Raw genomic sequence first — 1,847 nt, forward strand, 5'->3', positions numbered from 1 at the left:
GAAAGTGAGAAATTCGAAGTGAAAGCCGATGTTTTTAAACCAGCACTTCCGAAACTGCCTGTGTTCAACGAGGCAAATGACAGTATAGACGCGTACATACTCCGGTTTGAGAGACTAGCAACAAGCGCCGGATGGGACCGGGATGTATGGGCGGTCAGCTTAGGCTCCTTGTTGCAAGGGAAAGCGCTCGAGACGTACCAGCATCTCTCGCCAGTGGAAGCGCGTGACTTCGAGCGGGTGAAAGAAGCGCTGCTCAGCTGTTTTCAGTGCACGGCTGAGGGCTATAGACTCAGATTCCGAAATTCCAAATTTCACAAAAATGTAACTGCTTCGCAATTTGCAAATAGACTAAAGAACAATCTAACAAGATGGATTGAACTCGCGGATTGTAAACAAACTTATGTTGACGTATACGATCTTGTGCTCACTGAACAATTCCTAAGTGCGTGCGATGAGAGCATGAAGTTATCTTTAATGGAGCATGAACTTCAAAAATTTGATCAGATGATAAAACGTGCGGAATTGTATATGGAAGCGCATGTAAATTATGGTAGGAAAGATAGAGAGGGTCATGAGAGGAGTGCGACAGGCCATGCGAGTGCAAATATGAACTCTACGTCAGGTGTGAATAGGGGCGAGGAAAGGATGAAAGGCGGAACGCGTGCTTGTTTCGTGTGTGGACGAGGTGATCACCTTGCCAAGGATTGCTATAACAGGTTCGGAGGATCAGAGTACAAAGATAGTAAGGACGTAAGATCTAATGTTGAAAAAGCAGCAATGGCTCATTATGGTGATAAATTAGTGATTGCAAGAGGTAAGGTGGAAGGTGTGTGTGTTGACGTGTTTCGTGATCCTGGATGTACGACGGTGCTAGTGAAAGATAGTTTGGTGCCCAAAAGTAAGTTCACGGGTAGAATGGTTGACATAAGGATGGTCAATAACATGGTATTTAAGTATCCAGAAGCTTTTATCAGTGTAGATACTCCATTCTTTACTGGTAATTCATTAGCTGCTTGTCTGCCGGATCCTAGATATGACTTGGTGATCGGGACGATTGAGGGATCGAGTGATGAAGCAATGAGTGTGCAGGTGAGTGCGGTCACGACAAGATTGCAGATGAGAGAGGAGGAAAAGTGTGAACGAGGTCAGTCAAGGCTTAAAGTAAGGGATGTATTAAAACACATTAAAAACAGAGACATTGCTAAGTTGTAACGGGAAGATTAATGCGATGGTCTATGTATTTACAACAGTTTAACTACACCGTAAAGAATATTTCGGGTCGCGAGAACGTAGGTGCAAATTGTTTAAGTAGACTTTAAGATGACTGTGAATATTAATGGCTGTAAATATTAAGCTAGTAAAGCTGTGTTTTTGTTTAACGGGATTCTAAAGAAATCAACAATTTCTTAAATTTGTCAAGCACACAACCACAGCTTTAAGCACTGACTACCTGTGTGTGATTGTTAAGGCGTGTACGTACGTATGTATGTTTCAGTAAAAAGCGCGCGTGGAAGGTGACGAGGTGCTTGTGCGTAAGTGTGCGTGGATAGTTGAACTGGTGGCGCTTGAGGTCACACAAAATCGGTAGATATTGCATTAATTTTGCAAATGACTTTCCGAATTCCTTGTAAACAGCTACTATGGGAACTCGTGCATGAAAGCGCAGTTCCCATAAAGGGTACATAAAAAGCTCTTAGCAGAAAGGAGTCATCCTTACTTAAGGAGTCATCATTGCTCTTCTGGTTGAGGCAACATGAAGATCTTTGCCATTACTATTTTCTTTGCAATTTTAGCTTTGTGCAACAGTGCTGAACATGGATCGACTAACGTGTACGAGTTTTTGACTC

The 1,847-nt window shown here is 42.8% G+C and overlaps 1 protein-coding gene across 1 annotated transcript in view; it reads left to right on the plus strand.

The window, feature by feature from the left end:
* The window catches only part of LOC138864755 (uncharacterized), a 1,437-nt gene extending 225 nt beyond the window's left edge, over positions 1-1,212 (plus strand). Inside the window, exon 1 of the mRNA XM_070133329.1 lies at positions 1-1,212. This exon is cut by the window's left edge and continues 225 nt beyond it. Coding sequence (XP_069989430.1) covers positions 1-1,212 — 1,212 coding nt within the window.
* The last annotated feature ends 635 nt before the right edge of the window (positions 1,213-1,847 follow it).

The sequence above is a fragment of the Penaeus vannamei genome, chromosome 18, assembly GCF_042767895.1.
Source record: "Penaeus vannamei isolate JL-2024 chromosome 18, ASM4276789v1, whole genome shotgun sequence".
NCBI classification, from domain to species: Eukaryota; Metazoa; Arthropoda; class Malacostraca; order Decapoda; family Penaeidae; genus Penaeus; species Penaeus vannamei.